At 34.7% G+C, this 23,649-nt stretch overlaps 1 protein-coding gene across 5 annotated transcripts in view; it reads left to right on the top strand.

The window, feature by feature from the left end:
- The first annotated feature begins 3,911 nt into the window (after window positions 1-3,911).
- ccnh (cyclin H) overlaps window positions 3,912-23,649 on the top strand; it is a 33,082-nt gene continuing 13,344 nt past the window's right edge. The window contains exons 1-6 of one of the 5 annotated variants that reach the window (XM_039759311.1): window positions 3,914-4,015; window positions 4,653-4,710; window positions 7,368-7,486; window positions 8,379-8,501; window positions 10,641-10,714; window positions 19,197-19,407. In XM_039759311.1, the coding sequence (XP_039615245.1) occupies window positions 7,370-7,486; window positions 8,379-8,501; window positions 10,641-10,714; window positions 19,197-19,407 (525 nt within the window). In that variant the 5' untranslated portion in view covers window positions 3,914-4,015; window positions 4,653-4,710; window positions 7,368-7,369. Of the gene's footprint in view, window positions 4,023-4,652; window positions 4,711-7,362; window positions 7,487-8,378; window positions 8,502-10,640; window positions 10,715-19,196; window positions 19,408-23,649 lie in introns of all 5 variants that reach the window. The other 4 variants (XM_039759310.1, XM_039759309.1, XM_039759312.1 and 1 more) reach the window with 4 other exon arrangements.

Below are 23,649 nucleotides of genomic sequence, written 5' to 3'. Positions count from 1 at the left end.
TGATGATGATGGTCACGTAGACTTCTGCCTTTTAATCCATCCATCATTGTTGGAGCATAATGAAGCTTTGAGTAGGTGGAGGTGGCGCAGGCCACCACCACAAAGAAACCGGAAAAAAGAAACAGAAGAGAGAGTAGGGGTCAGTACCGATTTTAGAGCCACCATGAATAGTTATTATGATGAATTGAACATATAGAGTATCACAATTAAGTTAAATTGAAGAGTTATAAAAAGGCCATGTTAAAGTAATATGTTTTCAGCAGTGTTTTAAAGTGCTCTACTGTATTAGCCTGGTGAGTAACAGTAACATGTCTACATTTGTCATGTAAGTAATTTGTACATAGTTCCCTTAGTTAATTGACTTTCTAGTTTCCCTCTTCTAAATTACTAAAGTATCTACTATATTTTTCATCTTACTCTATCCATTTTCTTTAAGATGTTACAAATGCTTCTTTTGCTTACTTTTCACAAATCTATTGTAGCAACCAAAGTTTTTCATTTTCTTTTCAGGTATTTTTAAAGATTTCTGTTTGGTCAATTACTCTTTAATAAGGTTGTCTACTTTCCTCTTTTTTACAAATTGTGACAATGTTTTAATTGCAAATTATCTTCACTTATAAATTCCCAATTACTACCAAACATGGTATTATAGGAAGCATTTTGATAACATTTCTAAATAGTTATTTTAGCTTTCTCTATAAATTGAAATTTCCAATAACTTCTATTTGAAGGATTTAAAGCAGCAAGCAAAAAATACCATTATGATCTGTCAAGACTGCTGGCTGCATATGGACATCTATGACAAATGTTTCAATTTCTTTGCTTTATATTTTCTAGCGTGCCTGGTCCACTATAAATCATGGACAATTGATCTAGCATTTAAATCTAAGTGACAAAGCATCAGCTAAGCTTCCTTTAATTTTAGCTAAATTTCTTTAACCTAAAAACAAGTTTCCTTTAACTATAGCTCTCAGTTACGTATGCAAAAATTAGCTTATATAGACACATAGACTGTAGATAAATGGTGTGCCCAACTTAAAAACATTAAGTAATTGATTTCATTCCACCTTTCATGTTAGCTCAACCTCTAAGCCTTTGTTCTACATAAAGAAAACTTTCAATTGGCTCAGCAAGCTGTGAAAGTTGGCCAAAACAGGTTCTGCATTGCAGTAGAGCAAGTAATTTACAATTAGGACAAAATATGTCTTTTTGCATTAGCAGTAACTGGTCACTAATTTAAAAAGTGGTTTGAATGATAAACATGAAACCATGCAGGCCCACCAAGATTACATCACTAGACACTTTATCTGTGGTTACTGGTCATCTTATATATCACATTTATTGAACCTATTATATTACTGTGAGATTGCACTGTATTTCTTACTGTGGATTGGTATACCATACACCACTATTTTTGGAATTTTATGTTTTTGATGTATCTTATATATTTTATTAGGTCATTTAGCTATTTAATCTATATGTACTTGTTTTAATTATGCTGTGAGCCGATGCAATAAGAAGTCAAGCAAAATTATACCTTTTATTGGCTAACTAATATGCAAGATTTTGAGGCAGCTCAGACCCCTTCTTCAGGCAAGATGTAATACAGAAACTGGAGTTCCCTCTGTTTATATAGACACTAGGACAGATACAGTATTGGAAAACCTTTAAATGAGACATCTTAGATGGCTAAGATTTATTAAGCAAGAGAGGAGAACAATGTATAGTCAAGATCTTTTGATAAGATAACTGTCCAACAAAGTCTTTTGAAGGTTTTTGATGAGTTTTTCCATACAATGTGAATCTGTTGTCAGGTTGTCTTGGTCAGTCAAAGAGGTGTAAACAATCTTCATATCCAGCCATAAAACTCTTGTCTCTAATTAAACCATGCTTTAATGTGTTAAATTTTAGTATTATTTTAATTTCCCATTCTTTTCACTCCTGCTATGTCTAGAAAGTTCTTCTCACAGTGTCCATGGCTGCTGAAGTGAGCTCCTACAGGAACATCCCTATTGCCATGCTTTCATGCCATGCTGTTAGCTGATGGAACACTTAAATTTCCCTTCTAGCATAGTAAAGTATTATCTTACCTTATCTAAGTTTGACACTTCTGTGCTAAGATAACAATACACACTGGATCTGATTGAAATGTGTATCTTTTTAAGTACAATCAGCCTCAGTCTCAACCTTAGTGTGTTTAAAGCATGGGATATAAACATGCAGTAAAACTGGGACTTGTCTGTCGGACCGAAAATTAAAATATAAATAGTTACTTCCTATTCCACCTTCTCAAAGCCTATATAAACCTAAGTGGTGGTTAAACTTTTTACATGCAAATCCTACAAGTGATAAAAGAATAATAAGTGATTAAAATTGATTGACTGTATTTCTACAAACAGATGATACCAAAACATTAGATTGGCACATTATTGCGAACTATTTTCAATGTAAAGCTGCTAACACATGCTCCAAAACTTGCCAGAAGTTGTGATATTATGTCATTACCTAATTTGCATAACCATATTAAAGGGGAACTAATTACAAACCTTTACTGAAATGAAAATATCCTAGTCCATACAAATATAATTTCATGAAATTCGCTTAAAATGCAATAAACTGTGCTGTATAAAGCAAAAGGACTAACTTAAAGTAATATTAGTGTATATTTATCTCAAATGATACATTCTAAACCAGATCAGGTTAAAAAAAACAGCACTCATACAACACATAAGATAAGCTTTCCAGTAATTATACAAATTGAACAGTAAAAAAATCACTATGTAGATTATAGACCACTAATTTAAAAATGTTTGGATAAAACGTTTATTCACCAGTGAACATTTATAAACACTTGTTCATTGGCGAATGTTAAAAAAGTCAGTATCAGTACATATTAATTTAACGTAACATATGCCATGTAATTTGATGACCTAATGATGAAATACCATGCATACAATTACAATATGGTGGAAAAAACGTTTTGTATTGCGTGTTTATTTCAAATGACCTAAAAATAATAGGATAATTACTGAAAATAATTTATTCTGTAATGTCTTATGTACAAAGAAATGTTATTCCCAAGCTTGTATCAAGCAAAGATGTAAAGTTTTAAAATCTTTTGTCAGATATGAATTTAACAGTTTATAACTTATATGAAAGGGATTGTTTTTCTGGAAACCATTGTGTAAAAAAACACTAAATTAATTGCCTAGTCTATTTTGTGTGAGCAGTAATCAGTTTAAATGGGGTATAGTGTCATGCTACCTACAATCTGACCATGAATTATAAATTGTATGAATTGTGTAAATCGGAACATCAAGAAAAGAATCCATACCCCTCAAGACCGTTAAGCTCATTGCTTTGACTCCCATTCCATTTTATCATACACTTTGGCAAATACAATAAAACTTTCAATGGGGCATGTTCAACCAACGCCAACCCATAACCTATCTTTGAATGGGCCTTTTGTATTTGAAAATGTGCGTTATTGACTTCACGCAGAATAAGCAGGAAAATGGAAAAGAAGTAAATCGTTTTCCTTTTGACCACTTGTAAAATTTATCAAAGTTATTAGCTAAATCGTCAAGTTTAAAACGAGGAAAATGCAATTTCCCGGGCGGAACAACAGTTGCACGTAATGATTTGTCGTTGGCCACTGTCTGTCTCGAGCAAGCTCATTTGTGGCTTAGAATAAACACTAGGTAAGTGCGCTCTGATGAATTGCAGCAATAAGTTGTTAGCAACTTGCGAAAAGAAAATCGCTTATGTCAACTACAAATACCCCTAAGCTATTTTAAAAAATAAAACAACAGCTACATACAGCGACAAAAGAGCCATTTGGCAACACCAAACAATGGGCGTATACCGCGCTTACATCCTACTGCTTCCGGGCACGTGAGTTTGCAAATACAATGTTTATTTCCGATTTGTCGATGACGACATCACATGGCGACCATTGAGTCTGATTTTCTGAACTCATGGCTGACTGTATCTGAAACTTGCCCTGTGTAGAAAAGTAAGCGGTTCGTCAGATTTATTTACATTATGTATATACTAATGTGTTTTTAATATTTGATCCTGGGGGATGAAATGAATGTCTTACACTTCGCAATCTCAGGGAAAATAATACTTAAGCATTTTAAACCAATATTTTTTTCTATTTGTGTGTATGATATCAACCGGTAAACGTATTATTTTGATGTACATGGAAAGCATACTCTTTTAGTTGAGTTTCGATAAAATCACATGTTTAAGAAGTGTACATTTAAGGCATTAAGCATAATCGATCTAATTGCTTTATGCTTCACTGTTGAGTTGAATGATTCAAAATACAAAATATTATCGTCTTTCGGCACATTTAATAGTCTTTTGACAATTATATGGAATTTTTTTTAAAGTGCTGAGCATATTAATGCTAGTTCAAGTGTTAAAGGCGTTTAATTATATAACATACATTCAGCCGTAAGTTAATATATAAAAGCACGGTGCTTTTCAAGAACATTTATGCAGTGAGCTAACCTTATATTTACTTTTTATTTTGCTTTTGTTAATATGAGCCATGTTTGTAGTACATGGCACACACCTGGTAACTTAATGTGTGTTGTCGTTTTAAGTTTTTTTGTTGTTGTTGTTAACTCTGTCTTCATCTTTAGATAAAATTTGATTAGAGCCACATCATTCAATTAACGAAATTAGTGAATCCAGTAAAAGGTAAATGCTTATTTAACAGAAAAGTTTTTACACGAAACAATGTGTTTGCTATGAAAGACAATAGGTGTCTATTCACTTTTGGGATCTGTATTGTTTGGTGTGTAAGAATTTTTACAGTTTAATTTTTTTGAATCAGATCAATAATAAGACAAGAATCTAGAAAGAGAATGATAATCTACTATCTTGTGTGATTAAAATGAATAAATCTTGTTTTAAAAATCATAATTTTTATGTAGGTGCAATTCAGCATCAAACACTTCAATAAATGGCAACTATTCATCCATAGCTATGCTATGTTATTTTATATATGCAGTATTTGTATAGTGTTAAACCAATGCTGCTTACAATAGAAAGTTTCAGTCTTCCCTGTGAACATGTTACAACAAAACATGATGAAAAAAAAGCTTTATATTTATTACTCTTCATGCATTTTGGAGCAAAAGTTAGAATATTAATAATTCTTTAAAAAATTGTGCAAGGTGGCTGTACCCTTCAACCAAATTGAAAAGAAAACACACTATATGTTCCTACAGTGGCTCAGCAAGGGTACACCTCTGGGAAAAACATGTTTGTGTTTTTGTGTTTAGGCACCCTTGCTTAAAATGTCATCTAGTTTGAATAATTAAGTGAGCAGAAGATGAAGTGATCACAAAAAAGCATAAAGTTTAAGATGACATTTTTCTTTTCAGCATTTTATGCAACATAAGTGTATTGTTTTTGTTTTGTACATTTGTACAGTGAAAAAAGGAAAGGAGCACCATGCAAAAGTTTGGGCACCCCAAGATATTTGCGGTCTCAGATGACTTTTACTAATGTCTCAGATCTTTATTAGCTCATTGGGGTGATGGCTTGTTCACAGTCATCTTTAGGAAGCCCCCGGTAATGCAAAGTTGTATAAATTCTCTGACTCCTCAAACCTTGTTGCAACAGGCGGCAGCCTTGGGCTTCTCTAAGCAGCTACCTAGCACTCTGAAAAATAAATAATTGGTTCTCACAAAGCAGGAGAAGAGTATAAAAAGAGAGAGTTTGAGAGCATGCGCTGATTTTACAGTGCATTGCTGCACCCACAACATGACAAACCTCCCGGATTAAGACCTGAGTGTCTTTCCAGGTAGTTGTTTCTTCAGTTCGTAATGTTATTAAGAAAAGGCAGTTAACAGGAATGGTACAGGACAAGCTGAGGTCTGGAAGACCAAGAAAACTTTGTCTCAAAGAACTGCTTGTTAGATTTCTAGAGTGCCAAATAAAAACTCCTGTTTGACTGTAAAAGATCTTCAGGAAGATTTAGCAGACTCTGGAGTAGTGGGTTACTGTTCTGCTGTACAGTGACACCTGAACAAATATAACATTTTGTGGTACAGTCGGCAGAAGAAAACTTTTCTTGCATCAAAACCCCAAACTTAAGTGCCTGAAGCTTGCAAATGAACATCTAAAAAAGCCTGATGCACTCTGGAAACAAGCCCTTTGGACTGATTAATTTAAAATAGAACTTTTTGGCCACAATGTGCAAAGGTATGCTTGGAGAAAAAAGGGTGTTGAATTCCAAAAAAAAAAAAAACACCTCTCCAATTGTTAAACATGGGGGTGTATCGATGATGCTTTGGGTTTGTGTTGTAGCCAGTGGCACATGGAACATGTCATTGGTAGTGGAAAGAATTGATATTATAATAAATACAAAGAAATTCTGAAAGCAAACATCACTTTATCTGTAAAAAAAAAAAAAAAAAGTTGATGTTAAAGGATGTGTCTTGCAACAAGACAATAAACCAAAACACACCTCAAAATCTACAATGGAATACCTCAAGAGGTGCAAGCTGATGGATTTGTCATGGCCCTCACAGTACTCCAACCTAAACATAATTTGAAATCTGTGGCTAGATCTCAAAGGAGCAGTATGTGCAAGACGACCGAAGAATCTTCTTGAATTACAAGCCTTTTGCTAGGACAAATGGGTAAAAATACCCCAAGTAAGAATTAAAAGACTCTTATCTGGCTACAAAATGTTTACAATCTGTAATATTTGCCAAAGAGGGTGTTGCTGAGTACTGACGAGGTGGGTTCCCAAACCTTTGCTTTAGGCCCTTTTCATTAGTTTAACTTTATGCCTTTTGGAGATCAGACCATCTTCTGCTCTTCTTAACTATTCACAGTAATAGACATTTTAAGCAAGGGTACCCAAACATTTGCATGCCAATGTACTCGGTGTGTGTATTGAGACTCCATGTGAAGTCTCAGAGATCAAGCATCCTAGGTTCTAATCTTTTGCATGGGATTTATGCATGTGGAGTTTGCATGCTGTTTACATTACGGCGTAAATTTTCCTCCAAGAATTCTTAATTTTCTCCCAAATTCTTAAAAATGTTCAAGTTAGGTTAATTGGTGATGATAAATTTCCCTTATGGAAGTGAGTCCAGCAATGAAGTGGCACTGTCTAAATCTGTCTCCTGATGCCAAGATAGACTCCAGTCTCCTGTAACCCTGGATTTGTGAATATGGGTATATGTAGGCCCCTTTTCAGAGTTCCTAGCAGCTTGGTAATTGTTCCTGTCTCACTTTCAAAATATATATGCCATTATCTTACGGAACAAAATGTGATATAACTCTGTCTTGAGAGTTTAAATTTTAAATTCTAAAGATCTTGTTTCTGTTTAGAACAGCAATGTATCACAACAGTTCACAGAAAAAGTACTGGACATTTATCAGTGAAGATGAACTTGTCAGGTTAAGGGTTAAAGCAAATGAGAGGTTTCGTTCCAAACTACTAGCAACAGAACAGGTATTTTTATTTTATTTATTTATTTTGCAAATGCCCGTATTTTTCAGAAAATTGTTTGTGTCTTTTCTAGTTTAAGAGCAGTCCTTGCCTTGGCATCTGAATTTTTTCTTACAACTTTAGCAAATGTTCGTATATTATTATAAGTTATTTTGAAAGATGTTTAGATATGTTTATGTAGATGGATAGTTATGGTTATTGTCCATCCTAAATGTACAAGGACTAAATGATTTTGCACTAGATTTTATTGTTTGAATCATCTTTTTGTGTTCTAGGTCTTTATTGTCATTTTTAAGTAGGTTAAAGATGGTTAAAATTCCTGGCCAGTTTTCTGACTTATTTATGCAGTTTTTAAATTCAGAGGAAATGGGTCAGCAGTTATGTATTCTGAAAAGAACATCTATATAAGAGGAAAAGGAAGAAAAGATAGCGATTGTTCCCACTCTGGGGGGAAAAAAGAAAAGGAAGTTTGTTAGATAACATTTCAGCGGTGTAGCTTTTCATTTGTTGCGTGCCAAGTAGCACACCTAATGAAGGTTACACAGCCAAAATGTTGTGTCTCCAACCTTCTACATTCAGTCCTTCGTTAACTTCACTGAACGTCTATATAGTCATGTCTCATATCCTTTTTTTACAAAAAAAATCAAGGTTAAATAGTAATCGATATATTACCCAGGAAAGGCAGTTGCATTAACACTGCCACTATTACATTAAGAATATATATTTACAATTATATGAAATGCTACAATATTAAATTCATATAGTATTATATAGTGTCTTCTTATTCCTAACATTATTTTCTTAGTTTTTTTAATCAAGGTTATTCTTGTTTGGAGCACATTGTATTGTTTTTCTCAGCAACAAGTATTTACTAAATTCAATCTCTTTTTTTCAGGTAGGGATCAACGAATCAACATTTTTACAGCCCCAAGAAGAGGCAGTATTGTATAAGCATTATGAAAAACGGCTTCTAGACTTCTGTGCTGTTTTTAAACCAGCTATGCCCAAATCAGTTGTGGTGGGTATCATATTTTTTATTTAAAAATGTTTATACTCCAGTAAATTATTTACCTAATATATAGAAGTTGGCAGCTATGTGGCCTACATCATTAACACTGACCCCACCAGAGGTTAATTTTTTCAAGGAGTGTGTTTTCTTGTTGCTGCATTTCAGTATTTATATGATTGGAAGTTAATGCTTGCATGATTTAGTTAATAATTAAAAAAAATAAATCTGAATTATGTTTTGCTACTTATCTTGGTATTTGTTCTTCTGTATATACAGTAAATGTTCTTGTCTGTTTTTTTATATCTGTGTTCTTAATTATATAGGAATTAAATTAATATCCAAAATTTTGAACAGGCAGCTGTTTTTAATCCTAAAGCAGACTTAGTGGTTTAATGTAATTGTTGAATTATGACATGATTCAAGCACATTGTTGTGTTGAGGTTCTTTAGACATGTCATTTCATAACCAGATTTAGTAATATATTAATATATTTGATTATGGTTCCAGGCTCAGTCTTTTTCTGTGCAGTTAACTCCCTTAATTGTATCTATTAGAATTTTGTAAGATTTGACACAAGATATTTTCCATCTGAATGTGCTAAATATTAATTAGAATGTAGCAAGCAGTTATATGTGTTGCAGGAAATAATTTAGAGTTTTTAGTACTGTTTTAAGGTTTTCGTTATTATCATGAGTATGATATTCATTCTGCTGTCCTACTTGGTCATTTATGCTGTTATTTATTAGTGACCATGATAGAGGTTCTGACAGTAAAGTAGCCTTTTAGCATTCAATGGCATTTGTCCTGGTGTCTGCTCTGCTCATTGTTAATTGTCATGAGATCACTAAAAAAGGTAAATTAACAGGAAGATGATAAGAGAGAGTTACACTTAAAAGTACGCCAGTTTTCTGTGGCTACATGTTGTTATTGTTTTCTAAGTCATGTGGAAAGGCTTACATACTTTATCATTGTCTATTGACCTAACAATAGGGATGCTTTTTACATTTTTGAAATTTTATATACACTTAAGTAAACCAGTTTGGAGGAAGTTTAAATGTAATCATATGTTTCTTTTAAGTCAGTGTTTTAATAATCTTAATTTTTATGTTGGTTCATTTCAACATCTTAAACTTCAATACCAGACAGTTATCTTTCCATAACTATGGCAATTATGTTTTTTTTTATATATATTTAGAATTTAGGCACTGCATACCCAATGCTGTACAGACTAGAGCAAAACTTTCATTCTTTTGTGTAGACATGTTACACCAAAACATCATAAAAAGATTTTGGGGCAAAGTTGATAGAATGTTAGTAATTTGGTACAAATCTGAGAAGAAAGCTATCTAAACTATACAAAACAGATCAGCTAGGATATACTTGATTTGCCATCAGGGAAAATACTTGTAAAGAAAAACTAATGTTTTAATCGTGGGAACCTGTACTTTGTAGTGGTGGCCAAGTAAACATTTTTAATCTTGTGTTCAGGCAGAATGAGAGAAAACAGTTTATGATTTAATGGATAGATCTTCAGTGTAAATGCACAATATTATGGGAATGCATTTCCTGTTTAGGATGTGTGCTAATCTTTCCAGACACAAACATGTAATAATTTTTTTGCGAAAAAAGCATGTTTTTTGCATAATTTGACAATACGACTGCATAACAGATGTGGATTATGTGACATGACTAATATCAGTTGTTTTTTTGTTTTTTTTTTGTCTTTTTTAGATAGACATTTTTTTACATTGCTTGCTACTGTACGGCATTAGTTACTATTGGGTTCTTTTATATCATAAACATTTTCCTTTCTCTTCTGTATGAAAACATGAGATTAAAAATTTTTCTCAGCCATCACTACAAACTGCATGGGGTATATAACATAAAAAACACCATTTTTGGATGGAATATTTTTAAATATATTTTTTTGTTCCTGCATTCACTTTATTCAACTAAAAACTATTTTTTTTCTACAACTCAAAGTACTTTTGCAAACTTTTTGTTTTTATAAGATGAAATGTTTTTTTCCTTCCTTAAGTTCTGTTCCTGATACAGCTTGTTAGCTCCTATAACATTGCATATATGGAGCTTTAATCATTGTTTAAAAGTTTTCTGTTGAATTTTATTAATCAGTTTAATTTTTATTAGGGTACGGCATGCATGTATTTTAGAAGATTTTACTTGAATAACTCATTAATGGAATATCATCCAAGGATAATAATGTAAGTAGCTGATATTTTTTTCTTCACTTTGTTTGTAGCAGTTCCCTGTCTTACTGATTGCTGCTTTCCTCTTGTTTAAAAAGGCAATATGTAAATCTTGTTTTACTACTTATGTTAGAAATGGAAAATCTTACTAGCCAGATTATGGTATTTTTCCTTTTTTCCTGATATCCAAGTACACAGTTGAGGTACTTTTACGGAATAAATTTTTAATGCATTTTTAAGTGTAGGTTACAAATAACTGTAGTGCATTTTAGATGATGAATGTGTTAAAGCTTAATAGATTTCAGCGCTATATATATTCATTTGACTTTCCGGTATGGCAGTCAGAAAGGTGGTACATTAGTTGATACTGCTGCCTCACATTTATAGAAATGTAATGTTTTTTCCCCTTCAACTAATATTCCTATGATGACCGTGTAGTACTTTTTATAAATGCTTTTCCTGCTCTAGTATCAATAATCTGTTTTAGACCAACACAAGGCCAAGTTTTCTTGTAGTTCTGAATGCATAAAGCCTCCTGATCTTCATAGGCAACCAACACAATGTACTGGTTTAATAGTATGACACTGCTTTATACTCTTATGTGATACAGCCCACAAACAAATACAATTATTACTAATCAAACAGAAACCTGTGTTAAGGGGGTAATTTTTAGTTGCCTTATATCCTGGTATTATCTCCACTCGTGGCCTCTTGCTTTCACTCATGCAGATTAAGGTTTAGTCATATTTATCTATTAAATTTGCTTCTGCATCCAATAACTGACTAAAAATAAAGAGATATAGTGAAAAAATGGTTAAATGTTTCACGCAAATTCCAAATGTTTTTGAATTTAAGAACCACCTTTCTCCTCATTCATTGTTTGTTAATCCATAAATTCAGTACTTCCAGGTTTTGCATCAGCTGTATTTGAAAGTGCAGTGTTGTGTTGATCTTCTGTTTGTTAAAGTGTAATTCCATGTGAAATCATCACACTTTTGGACCTCATTATCACAGATTTTAACAAAACTTGGTATGCTGATTTGGTCATATGAGTAACCCATGGAACTGAAATTGCATGTGTCTTGGATCGATATTAAGAGAAGTTTAAGCTAACAAAGTTTGAACTGATTGAAGAGTGATTATGACTGTCACTGGCTGTATCTCCCTAAATATAAGTTGCATAGAAATGTTTCTCATATTGTTTTAAAGCTGTTTTCCAGCTCTATATTTTACGCAAATACTATGCTATTGAAAAAAACTTATTTTAAAATTGGTCAACAACTCAAAAACCAAAAAGACCAAATTTTCTGGAGATGAATTTATAAGCTAGCTTTAGTAAAAAAAAAATAACCAATGTTAAAGTACAGACAGTCCCTGGGTTACATACTAGATAGGTACTGTAGGTTTGTACTTAAGTTGAATTTGTATGTAAGTCGGAACAGGTACATTATTTTAATAAATGCTATTTTTGACTGACTGTAACCAAGTGCTTTGCCATTGAATGACGGAGGTTTACCTCTCTCTGACCTTTTTATTATTTCTACTTTATTTTCAATGGTGATGGTTTTTCTCTTCTTTACTGTATCGCCAGTACTTGCCTCAGATTTGTGTTTCAGAGACATTCTTGAAGGGTGAAGACAAAAGGTTAAGATGAGCTCTTCTGCATAGCATTGTACACGCTATCACAGCAGGAAGGTACCCGTCTTCAACACGTCTCATGTACTGACAAGAGACAACTTCCTGCTATGTCCGTAACAGTACACGCAGGCTTGCTATTGAGAATGAATGGGGGCGACGAGGGGTGATTCACCATTCGCCCACCACACAGTCACCTCCACTACAGTATGCTGCCTGCAGCATCCGCCCACCGAGAACGAACACGGTGTGGCCAAAGGCAGGTAGTGAATCGCCTACCACTGCCCCCATTCAACAGGCAGCCACCGGAGGCACACTACAATGCTGCCCTTCGCCGCCCCGTTCACACTCGGTGGCATCCGTTCAGCCACAACCGGGTCACCACTTGCAGCATTACCAGCCTCCCACCGAGAACAAGTGGGGCAGCCGTGTGTGGTGGGCGGGCAGTGAAACACCCCCCTCCGCTCCATCCAACCTGCGTCTAGTCAGGAGCAAGTAGCTGTGGTGGCATAGTGGGCGGGCAGCGAAACGCCCCATCAAGCGTCCGTCCTGCACACAAGCGATAGCTGTGGCCCTGGTGACTATGGACCACGGGTCACCAGGAGCCACCTGAGGGACACTACACAACGCGAGCAGTGAAATTGCCTTCCTCCAGCCTCCATCTAGCCACCACTTGCAGCGTCCCCAGGCCGAAGATGACGGAATGGCAGTTACTGAGGCGCATGCATTGCAGCTCCGGCCCTGTTCGTAAGTCATAGGTTGGATGTCCGGAACCTTGGGACTACCTGTATTGGTTTTTTGCTATTCAGTTTTTAATATTATAATCACTTATATATAACGTGGTATTTTTCATTTTAGGGATAGCATAGTATTCAATCAATCAATCAACATTTATTTATATAGCACATATTCATACAAAAAAAATGTAGCTCAAAGTGCTTTACAAAATGAATAGAAAAATAGAAGACACAATAAAAAATAAACATAAGTCAACATTAATTAACATAGAATAAGAGTATGGTCCGATGGCCAGGGTGGACAGAAAAAACAAAAAAAAAACTCCAAAGGCTGGAGAAAAAAATAAAATCTGTAGGGGTTCCAGACCAAGAGACCGCCCAGTCCCCTCTGGGCAATCTACCTAACATAAGTCAAACAGTCCTCTTTGTATTTAGGGTTTTCATGGAAGGACCTGATGATGATGGTCACGTAGACTTCTGGCTTTCAGTCCATCAATGTTGGTGCATCATGATGCTTTGAGTAGGTGGTGGTGGCACAGGCCGCCACCACAAAGAAACCGGAAAAAGAAACAGAAGAGAGAGTAGGGGTCAGTATGGATTTTGGAGCCACTGTGAATAGTTATTATAGTAATTGAACATACAGAGTATCAGTATTAAGTTAAAGTGAAGTTATAAAAAGGCCATGTTAAAGTAATGTGTTTTCAGCAGTGTTTTAAAGTGCTCTACTGTATTTGCCTGGCGAATTCCTATTGGCAGGCTATTCCAGATTTTAGGTGCATAACAGCAGAAGGCCGCCTCACCACTTCTTTTAAGTTTAGCTTTTGGAATTATAAGGAGACACTCATTTGAAGATCTAAGGTTACGATTTGGAATATAACGTGTCAGGCATTCCGATATATAAGATGGAGCGAGATTATTTAAGGCTTTATAAACCATAAGCAGTATTTTAAAGTCAATCCTGAATGACACAGGCAACCAGTGTAGTGACATCAAAACTGGAGAAATGTGTTCAGATTTTCTTTTCCCAGTTAGGATTCTAGCAGCTGCATTCTGCACTCGTTGCAAATGATTTATGTCTTTTTTAGGTAGTCCTGAGAGGAGTGCGTTACAGTAATCTAGTCTACTGAAAACAAAAGCGTGAATTAATTTCTCAGCATCTTTCAATGATATAAGAGGTCTAACTTTAGCTATGTTTCTTAAGTGAAAAAATGCTGTCCTAGTGGTCTGATGAATATGCGATTTAAAATTCAGATTACAGTCAACGGTTACCCCTAATTTTTTACTTCCGTCTTAACTTTTAATCCTAGTGCATCAAGTTTATTTCTGATAACCTCACTGAATCCATTATTGCCAATTACTAAAATTTAAGTTTTCTCTTTATTTAGTTTGAGAAAATTACTATTCATCCATTCAGAAATACCAGTAAGACATTCCTCCCCCACACTATGCGACTCTTCAATTCCACCCAGGGGAGTAAATGCGAACATTAATTTTATTTAAATTTTTTTTCATTTTTATTACTATTTAATTTAATATTGTTTCTTTGTATCAGTATACTGCTGCTGGATTATGTGAATTTCCCCTTGGGATTAATAAAGTATCCTATCTATCTATCTATCTATCTATCTATCGATCGATTGAAATAGTCGGAGTCCTCAGGTGCTATAGATAAGTACAGCTGTGTGTCATCAGCATAGCTGTGGTAACTCACGTTGTAACCTGAGATAATCTGACCTAACGGAAGCATGTAGATTGAGAATAACAGCGGACCCAGGATAGAGCCTTGTGGAACACCATATCGGATATCATGTGTCTTTGAGATTTGATTACCACAACTCACAAAGAATGTTCTCCCTGCCAGGTAGGATTCAAACCAATTTAAGACACTGCCAGAGAGGCCCACCCATTGACTAAGGCGATTTCTAAGAATATTATGATCAATGGTGTCAAATGCAGCACTCAGATCTAAGAGGATGAGAACAGATAAATGGCCTCTGTCTGCATTTACCCGCAAGTCATTTACTACTTTAACAAGTGCAGTTTCTGTACTGTGATTTGTTCTGAAGCCTGACTGAAATGTATCAAGAATAGCATGTTTATTGAGGTGGTCATTTAACTGCATAATGACTGTCTTCTCTAGAATTTTACTTAAGAAGGACAGGTTTGAAAAGGCAGAGGGGTCAAGATTATTTTTCTGACATGGTAGTACCCTAAATCATCTTGTATATGCATAAATACAACATATTTTTCACATCACTCTCTTGAATGTTGAATCTGTAATTGTACACATCCCTACAGTGCTAATAAAAAGTAAAGTTGGTGTTAGCCTGTAAATGAGCTATTACTGTACAGAATACCTTATTGATAAAGAGGTCTTCAATTTAAGTGCCCACTTTTGTTAATGTAGGGGTTTTATGGAAATGGTTTATTAAACAATATTTTAGCCATAAATATGCATTAATAATGGTTTATAAGCATGCGACTAGATACCTGACATGGATTATGCAATTTGAGTAACTGGAGATTTTTTTTCATGGGCATTTTCATATTGTTTGCTGCTGTTCATTGTTATTCCCCACTAGCACACTTTGTATCCAGAATCTTGTTATCTCCATTCTCCATAACAGTTTTCTTCAGCCGCAACTACAATCAGCATGAGATATTTAACAGATTAAAAAATGAACATTTTTAGGTGGAGTATTCCTTTAAGTCAGATGTTATTTATTTAGTTTGTATGACTTCCAGAGAGAAAGAGTTCTTTTTACTCTAATTTACTAAACAGTCTATTTGGTGGAAGTAATTTTTTAATTCTTCCTAAATATATGTTCTATAACCATGGTTTAATTAGTGACAACATAAAGTGAAGGGGCTTAAAAGCACAAGGTGAACTCAGGTATAAGAACTTCATTTAGTTTATCCCATTCATTCAACTACAGACCAAGAAATCCATTCTGTTTAGCATCCTTGTACCACTGCTTCTGACTTGCTTAGCATGCTTGAACGAATGACATGTACATTTAGTGCTCTGGTCAAAAAATGATGTACTTTCCTATTATTAGCATTAATGTGTTATATCTTTGGTGTAAGTCTGTGTCACAGATTCATTAAGATCCAGTGAAACTTCAAAAAAGAAGTGATGAATGGTTATTTTATTAATGTAATGTATTGTGGCTATTGCCCTTACTATTCATGTGTTTCTGTCATTTTTTAAGTGTATTTGAGGACCTTAAAAAAGAGAGGGTATTGAATTTGTGTGCTTTCAAAATAACCTTTAACCTTTCTTTATAATTAATAAACATAATTTGGAGATTGTATTCCTTCTCAGAAAATGTGTAAAAAATCCATCCATCCATCCATTATCCAACCCAGTGCATCCTAACTACAAGGTCACGGGGGTCTGCTGGAGCCAATCCCAGCCAACACAGGGAGCAAGCAAGAAATAAGCCCCGGGCAGGGTGCCAGCCACCTGCCAGGTGTAATAAATTTTGTTCTTTAAAAGTGATTTAATTTTCATGTAATTTTTTTTTGTGTGAATGATTAGCAACAGTGCCCAAACAATTCTCAAACCTCTGTATTTGCTTAAGCAGCTGCACAGATCAGTAATCTAGGTGAACATCAAACCATACTTATTTTTTTTACTCTAGTTTACCAGGGCATGAAGGAAGTTATTTATTGCTTAAATTGGAAATAGTTTTAACTAAAATGGGGATATGCAGAAAGTTGGTGCTCTGCCACTTATGCTGTGAGTAATTTACTTAAATTGTAAATGCGTATAGATTTTTTTTCAGGCTATATATAAAATATGTTTTGTGTATTCTATAAACAGTGGTAAGCACATGTGACACTTTTAACATACAAGGTTTTTTAGTTACTGTAGTTTTTCCTCCTCTTTTGTAGAAGGTTGGTGCTCCAGTTTCCTCTTGCAGTCCAAAGAAATGCAGGTTATGTTGATTTGCAATGCTGCATTTTTAAATTCCCCATACTTAACAAATTGCCTTTTCATTCATATTATTGCAAATTTTCTATCAGTATTGAACTAAAGAGCATTTTTGTTCACTTTTTGTGAAAAAAACGCCACAGATTTCAATACTACATAAGGTTGTGATACTTACATCTGTCTGCTTTGTATGTGTTCACAAATGTATTAAAAAATCAATGCCTAAAAATTTCCTGGAAAAATTTTTTTTTTCTTTTGAGTAGTCAGTTATTTAACTGTACAACATACAAGTAATCAATGATTTGTATTTAATGTACTTTTAAAATAAATATCGACCTTATACATATTTTGCATTGCTCAAAAAATAAAAAAATCAGATAGGGTTTAGATTCTGCTTACATTGAAATTATGGCATATATCTGTTTTAGCTTTTTTCTGATATCTCGCATATCATGTTTAGTAATTTAAAGTTAGTACTGAAGTTAATGTTGAGTTATGCCTGTAAGTAATTTAGGTACACATGAGTGAAAAGATTAATGATGCTGAAAAACACCTTACCTTCAGTGTGTTTATTTATCGGCATGGGTTTGTTATAAAAAGCAAAAAAAAAACAAACGTTTTATTATAAAAATTATGACTGAACTAAGTTTAACACACATGCTTTTTTTTTTTTTTAAATTTCTTTATGACCAATATATGTGCATGTAGAGCAGATTCGGTGTTAGCTTATTCCAGTTTTTTATCAGTTTACAATCACTTAAATGGTGACTACACAAACAATTTCTGCTTTTTTTTCCCCCCTTCATTTTTTTTTTTTTTTTGTGTTGTATAATTTATGTATGGAATAACGATTGGTCAATGGTAAGACAGAATTGCATACTTGTATTTATAGCTTTTCAAGTGCGACTTATTTATACGAATGTGGCACGGGAGTTATGGTAGTTAAACAAGAACTGGAAATGGAGTGATACTGAAATTGGCCATGTCTTGAACTATTGTCTAATCATTTCATTTTATACAGTATCAGACAAGCAAATATTGTCAGGGATGTCATTGTTTCCCAAAATATCCTGAGCATATACAGTATATACTTTTTAGATTTAGGAAGAGTTGTTGTGAAGTAAAATATATAGTTGCTGTTACTTTTATTTTCCAGCAGATGTCAGTGAAAACCAAAGTATTTTAGAACTGTGAATTATAGTGAAATGTAAAAGTGCAAACCCCTGTCTAACCCCCAGTCAAGAGTTTATTACTATGTGATGTTTCAGATATTGTGCATTGTAAGTTTCAGACATTGGATTATTATAATACAGATGTAAAATATATACTTAATTTTAATTAATGTACTGGTCAGTCATTCAGTCATTTTCCAACCCGCTATATCCTAACACAGGGTCACGGGTGTCTGCTGGAGCCAATCCCAGCCAACACAGGGCACAAGGCAGGAACAAATCCCGGTTAGAGCACCAGGCCACCTCAGGGCACACACACACACACACACACCAAGCACATACTAGGGACAATTTAGGATCGCCAATGCACCTAACCTACATGTCTTTGGACTGTGGGAGGAAACCCACGTAGACACTGGTAGAACATGCAAACTTCATGCAGGGTGGACCCGGGAAGTGAACCCAGGTCTCCTTACTGCGAGGCAGTGCTGCCACCGTGCCGCCATAATGTACATGTTCTACTGTAAAATGTTCAAGTAAAAAATATTGAATATGTTAATATATAAGGATAAAACTGAAAAAGCTAATCTGATAAATTGTCCACATGCTTTTTAATAAATAGCTTAGGCTGGCCCTGTTAACACTTTTAACAGGAAAAGTAGTTTTTTCCTTAGCCTAATATTTCAGGGGTACTGAGGGATAGATATTAACGTTCATGGGCACATATGTCTTCACATATTCTATAACAATGCATTGTCAATGAACATTTGACTTTTGAGTACCAGTTATTAAAAAACTAACATAGATACACTAAAATATGTTATTTTTCATTGTATCTGTTTATTATTATAACTGCTTTAAATTCCCCATGTAATTAGCTTTTTCAGTGTCTGCAATGCTCATTTTCCTACCTGTCAGTGTTGTTCCTAAATGTCAGTGCTATTCTATATAAAGTTTTTTGCATTGAATTTTGCTTTTGTTTTTATAAAACCATGTTTTAAACATTCAATCTGTAGGTTGACCTGTTGTTTTCTGGCCTGTAAAGTAGATGAGTTCAATGTTTCCAGCACTCAGTTTGTGGGAAACCTGAGAGAAAATCCGTCTGATCAAGACAAAGCACTGGAACAAATCTTGGAATATGAACTTCTGCTTATTCAACAACTGAACTTTCATCTTGTTGTCCATAATCCATACAGACCATTAGAAGGCTTACTTATAGATATAAAGGTACCACTTTTCACCTAATTTTTTTAATGCTTTACTTGTTGCTACCCTAAAGCTTGTTAAGCATATTTCAGAAATCAAACTTTATTTATACAGTTCTGTCCAGTGTTAAATAAAAGCATTTCAGTGTAGTATTTACTAGTTTATGTTTTTCCTATTTACACCCAAATTTGGTTTACCCAGTCTTCATTTAATACTAATTGACCAATTATGTTGTTTTGAAATTAAGGTGCCTAACTCCTCCAGTATTTGTTGCAGAATGGTTTCATTTTGTACGTCAGTACAGGGTAAATAACTTGTTTTTATTAAAGTTTCTTCATATAATTCATTTTTAAGCTTATTTAACATTTCAATCTATTCCCAGACAGCTTTTGGATTATTATGTGGCATTTCTTAATGTTATTGGCTGCTTGATGGAATTTGGAGACCCATGTCCTATAGAATTAATTGTAAAAGTCTGGGACTGGCTATATATTTTTTTTAAATTTGTTGTAAATGTAAACTTCAGAACACAATTTTCTGTGATAAATGCATTTTGACCATGTTTCTGAAGAAATTATTTCATCTTGAAAAATACCAGACTTATCCTTTAACTCTCTGTTTATGATACACCCACTCCTGAGATGCAGTGAAGATAAGCTCATTTTCTGCCACATCTTATTTATACGTTTTACAGAAAGTCTCTGTATTATTATTGTGAAATGGGAAATACTGATGAAAGATAACAGATTATTTGTAAGAGAATGTGTCTGCAGTTGCTGAAGGGATTTTGACTAGATATTTATATAATTGTAATTTGGTGGTGTGATTAAATATAATTCTAGTGTTTTTGCTGAAATACAGATTTACAATCTATATATGTGTATATGTATGTATGTTTATGCATGCCACGTAAACCTCCCAAAATACTGGGCTTAATCTTAATTCTACAGTAGAGCTTATTCCATGAAACGCATAACACGTCCCATGAATTGGATGGCAGACTGCATTGGCCATACATGTAATTTGGCCTCTGGACCTTCTTGTGGCTGAGTAAGAAAAAAAAAACAACTGTGCATGCATGTGAAATGACTCACAGGACAAGAAGTCGGGCAACACTGCTGATGATGAGGCACGCTGCATAGGCCAGTCAGACACACATCAACTAAACACTGTTATGCCATGAAAAACAATACAATGCTTGAACTCGGCTCGACATTAAGCCAAAATCGAGAGCTGTTTCACTGATGATAAATGAAAAATGACTAGACAGTGGGACTCTGGCCCTCCTACCTAAGCAAGAGGTCACCTTGAATATAGAGATATTGAGCCACGGTACAGACTGCAGAAGAAGAACAACAGCAGCACCTTCTGTTCAGCATCAAGTGCAACATACAAAATGTCAGCACTGACCAGGAGCGACAAACAACGCATTATGACTTCCTCAGAACTTGCAAGAACAAACTGTTAACAACAATAAAGTTGTCAATATCACATGTATAATGGATTGCGTGTAATGCAGGATGCAGATTGCAGATATGCGAACATCAGAGAGATGCATGCTGGCAAACCAGCAGTATTTTAGACAATTCATTAGCACTACTTAAGAGCACAAAAGAAAGTCATACATTACCAAAGAATTGGCGGTGCGGGCTGCCTCTGCCACATAATGGCACTATGGTGCCTTCATGAGTCCTACATTCTGACCGCAAAAGACAGTTGTACGTACTAATAGGGCATGAAAAAGATGGCAGCACTCTTAGCAGAGTGACCTGGGCTGCTTTGTTTTGTAAAAGCACATGAACCTCCTTTTTTTGGAGAACAGGAGCTGTGAGTGTTTCCTAATTCATACTAAAACAGTAAAACTCTCTTTGTAATCCCTGTAAAAATCTGCTCTGTTTATGACAGTGATGGAAATATTCCTTGTAGCATTTACCAAACTAAACAGAAAAAATGTCATTAGATTTGAAAGTACCTTATTTTGCTAATATTGTGTAACTGCAAGAATCTCTTTTGGCTTTTCAAAAATGAATACATTCTATTTAAAGCAAAACATTTTTAATCAAGTCTTGTAATTTGACAGATCTGAAAATGTTTTGCAAGGAGGAGTGGGCAAAAATCACCAAGTCCAGTTGTGCCAAACAACATGAAAAGACTGAGTGCTGTAATAAAATCAAAAGGTGCTTCAACTAAGTACAGCATTAGTTAAGGAGGTGTGCACACTAATGCAACCAATTTTTAGTGTGTTTTTCCCCCTTTTTTCACTTAACAGTTTCTGATTTGTTTTCCAAAATTCTGACAGGATTTATCTTGGTTTAATTTTTATTACCGTAGATCCCGGAATACAGGCCGAACCGGTATATTAGCCGAACCCCTTCTCTACCTGCTAAATTACATGTATTTGCCGATGACCGGTATTTAAGCCGACCCCATTCTCCAAGCAAAATTTTCTAAATTTCCTTAAAAGTGTCTCTTCGGGCATATTTATAATGTTTATCGGCGAGAATTTGAGACTGCCGGCATTTTTGATATATAATATAATGTGCATAATTTACCAAAACAATCATTTTTTGTTTTTCATCACATGCACAACATCCCAGACAACATAGCGAGACCAGCAGGCTCTCCGTGGATTGTTGTCGGGTCTAGGAGACAACACAGACGGAGGAGGGAAAGAAAGCAGAAGCGGGGCCGCAGATCTGGCGTTATGCTAAAGCTAAAAAACAACCATACAAGCCCTATACAGAACTTTTTTCTGCACTGAAGGAGCTGCTTTTAATCTCATTGTATATGCGTATAGTGACAATAAAAGGCATTCTGTTCTAGAAACAATTTCATTCTGTACTCACCATTTAATTTGACATCTTTGGGCTGCAGTAAGGGAGGAGATATTTCCACACAATGTCCATCTTCGTTTCGATTGCGATCGCTTACTTTTAAATTCTCTTCCTTCCTTAGCAATTATGTGTCTTGCTTGCATGGTCTTAATGAATTATATATATAGGTAAATCGCTGCAATGACGGAAATTACATCCACAAACACATGTATCTGGGCTCCGACTGACGCTACTAACGCTCTCGGTTGTTTGTTTACAATTGCAAGCGGATACACGGACCGCATCCGTTTAACGCAAGATGTTGATCGTAAATCAGAACAAAAAATTTCATTTTAAACTTCCCGATAATTTATTATAAATTTTATTAATAAAATCAACAACTAAAACACTTTTTTGAATAAATTCTTAATTTAATTTAAAGTACCGGCATGCAAAGTTACTTCTTCATCTGAAAGATGGCTCTGTGGTTTCGTCATTATTCCGTATTCATCGGCAAAACCGGCATTGCGCTGGAAATCTTGAATCTGAAACGATACTCGTTGTATAAACCGACCCCCAAACTCCAAGCCAAAAACGAAATCCTCGGCTTATATAACGGGATCTACGGTACACAAAATCTGAGATCTTGGCAGGGGTGTGTAGACTTTTTATATCCACTGTAGGTGGGGAAGGATAATAAATTACCTATGTCACATTTAGCTGTCACACTGAGCTCTGCATTACATGATTGCTTTGAATATTCGTGTTACATTTTACAAGCCCAGAATTGTTTAAGAGGGCAGGTAGATAAACAAAGCCTCACAGAAAATAAATGAAAATCCCAGAGAGAGGCATTGAACAGAGAAAGACTATAAGGAAAATTGGAAGAGTGAATGTGACTTCAAAAACAGTGCCATGGTTAGTTTTAGTGTAACTGTTAATTTACAATGCGTTTCTGTGACCATAACAACAGAAAGGTGATTCTTCAGAAAGTATGGCTGTGGATCATTCATTGTTAAATAAGGGGCCCAGTATCAGGCTTTACTGTTATTTGATGCGTGTCTCAGTCTTTCCATCTTGGTGCTCGTATTATTCTTGATATTGTTGCAAAGTAGCAACAATTACATGCAGCTTAGTGCAGTATCCTATGTTATTATGTTTTCCTCCTTCTTTGATTATTATTATTACTGTTTATTATTGTCATTATAATCTTTGTTGTGAAGTCTTAGAATCAGAAAACTATAAAGCATCATCCTGAATACCAAGGAGATTACAAAACATCATCTTAAGTACCACTATGTGGCTCGGGTCCAATAAAATTAAGTGATTCATTCATTGTAACTAACTGCAGGATGTTTCATAAATGCTTCTAATGTCCCACTCGGTGGTAGGACAAATTCTTATCCTTGGCAGACTTTTAGTGAAATTCCTAGGAGTAATTATGAGACAC

This window comes from Polypterus senegalus, chromosome 7, assembly GCF_016835505.1.
Source record: "Polypterus senegalus isolate Bchr_013 chromosome 7, ASM1683550v1, whole genome shotgun sequence".
Lineage (NCBI taxonomy): Eukaryota > Metazoa > Chordata > Cladistia > Polypteriformes > Polypteridae > Polypterus > Polypterus senegalus.
The sequence above is the reverse complement of the archived record's forward strand: the minus strand, read 5'-3'. Positions and strand labels throughout refer to the sequence as shown.